Raw genomic sequence first — 2,186 nt, forward strand, 5'->3', positions numbered from 1 at the left:
CACCCCCACTTGGAGACAATTATTCTAAACTTACTATCCTAACTGTTGCTGAGTAATCCCGAATTCAATAGGTTGTTAAGTGGGACACAATTACGCTTGGAAAGTTTTCCCATGAACTGGTATCAAGTATTCTGTATGAAGTAAATGAAAGGGGCGAACACGCCCACTAAACACATTTGTGTTTGGCAAGAATCTATAAAGGATTCAACGGAAGTATCATTCGAGTGAAAAGCGTGGAAATGGCGACTGACTCGGTGTCAAAAGAGCTCCGTGTTCATTCTCTCAAGATAAACGTCATTGTGGCTCAAGTTTTTGGAGTTCCTTTGATTCTTCGGGAGAACACCAAATGCACCCGATTTTTAGTGGTTTCCTATTTCCTACTTTGTCTGATTTTATTCGATATTCTTTATTTATTTTGCGAATTATTTGATTTGTTCTACGTTGGGAATAATATTAATGCGATTGCCCAGAATTTCTGTTTGACAATAAGCCACTTTGGAGGATGCTTGAAGGTAAAGTTTTTCAAGTTGAAGTGAAAAGGCTGGTCACCAAAGGAATTCCTAGTTCTTGAATATCATGTACAGATCCCATGACTTGCAGTCCATTATCGAGGAATTAAGGCGACTGCCGTCAGCGTATATGGTCAAACCAGACCATGTAAGTTCCTTTGCGGTTGTTGGAAGCAACCACCTCAACGTTTTAAATATTTCAGGATAACCTGTTGAGGAGTAGTGAGAAAGTAAACATGCGGATTGTGAAAATATACGTATCAACTATTGTTGTTACGTTTTTTGTGTCCTTCGGAACATTGATTCAAGGTGCAAGTTGAAATATGGTGTCGCTGAGGATTCAGAATCTCTTTACGTCTACCGCCCTTATGACAGCTTGTGTATTTTAGATCCAACTATGGGAGGAAAGTTTTTCCCGTTCAGAGCATTCCTTCCTGATTTTCTACCACTGGCAGTTCGCATCATGTACTGGTCCTTTGGAGTCCTGATATTAGGGATGCAAATAATGGTGGTTGACACCATAAACATAAATTTAATAAATCAAGTTCGCTTTCACCTCAAGGTTCTTAACTCAAATTTGCTGGACTTAGCATCCATGGAGGGTCTTGATAAGGATCCATACAACGTTCTGGTCGATTGCATTAAGTATCACAAAATTATTTTGGGGTAGCTTTCTCGTACGTAAATTCTTTATCGAAACTAACTCAAGATGAATTTCAGGTTTAGAGATGAAATTGAAGATATTTTCAAATACCCGCTGCTGGCGCAGTTTGTCATATCGATCCTTACAATTGTTGCAACCGGATTTCAAGCGGTTGTTTTGTCAGAGGGTGTTCTGCTGATATATTTCTACTGCAGCGGTCTTTCAGTTCAGTTGTTCTCCTATTGCTGGTTCGCCAACCAAGTCATGGAGGAGGTAGGTCAAAAATAATTTATCACGAAATATCTACTAAAAATGTATTTCAGAACAAACTCTTATTCATAGCGGGATATAGTACAAACTGGGTCGAATTTGGAACGCGATACTCGAAAATATTACAAATATTCATGATTACTTCACAAAGGCCTCTCACTTTTACCCTCGGGGGATTCTTCTCGCTTTCGCTGAATACGTTTACGGTGGTAAGTTTTGAAGCTATAGTATCAATTGGGGTTGAAATCCTGCAAAAAATTCCATTTATTTCTTCCAGATATTGAGCCGTTCATATTCATGTATAGCTGTATTACGTCAAGTATACGCAGAGTGATTTGAAAAGGGTGGAGATTATTGGAAGATAGAGGGAACATGGCCCATATTTAAATGTATTTTCGCTTGGAATGCATACATTTGCAGGTTTCGTGTTTATAAAAAATCACATTAAATTGTCGTTTTGTTCACACAGTTGCAGCTGTGTTTTTTTATTGAATCTATTTTGGAAAGATCTTTAGGTATGATTTACCCTTTTCCATTCACTTTATGGTAGTCGATTTTTGACCTCGTTTCTTACAAAAAGTTGAGATTTTGCATTTCAATTTTTCTTCCCTGTGGGCATCCCTTCAATTTCACTCTCCCGATTTATCTTTCTTGTCCTGGAATCATAATAAATCCCTTAATATCTTAATATGATAGTTGGTCTCTTCATGTCTCCGTCCAATCCATTCCCTCATGTTTGGACTAGGTTCGAGGACTCGTCGATC

General features: G+C 38.3%; 1 protein-coding gene across 1 annotated transcript; it reads left to right on the forward strand.

Moving 5' to 3' along the window:
* Positions 1–208: 208 nt before the first annotated feature.
* On the forward strand, positions 209–1,800 carry LOC119647899 (putative odorant receptor 92a). Its single transcript, XM_038049205.1, has 7 exons — positions 209–512; positions 565–657; positions 713–818; positions 899–1,175; positions 1,230–1,425; positions 1,476–1,631; positions 1,700–1,800. The coding sequence occupies exons 1-7, from the start codon at positions 240–242 to the stop codon at positions 1,754–1,756; spliced, it is 1,158 nt and encodes a 385-aa protein (XP_037905133.1). The 5' UTR covers positions 209–239; the 3' UTR covers positions 1,757–1,800.
* The last annotated feature ends 386 nt before the right edge of the window (positions 1,801–2,186 follow it).

Source organism: Hermetia illucens, chromosome 2 (assembly GCF_905115235.1).
Source record: "Hermetia illucens chromosome 2, iHerIll2.2.curated.20191125, whole genome shotgun sequence".
NCBI lineage: Eukaryota > Metazoa > Arthropoda > Insecta > Diptera > Stratiomyidae > Hermetia > Hermetia illucens.

Coding starts and splice junctions, on each gene's coding strand:
- LOC119647899 (XM_038049205.1), top strand. CDS start 240: ATGGCGACTGACTCGGTGTCAAAAGAGCTCCGTGTTCATTCTCTCAAG. Junction 819..898: donor CTTCGGAACATTGATTCAAG/GTGCAAGTTGAA, acceptor TGTGTATTTTAG/ATCCAACTATGGGAGGAAAG. Junction 1,632..1,699: donor CGCTGAATACGTTTACGGTG/GTAAGTTTTGAA, acceptor TATTTCTTCCAG/ATATTGAGCCGTTCATATTC.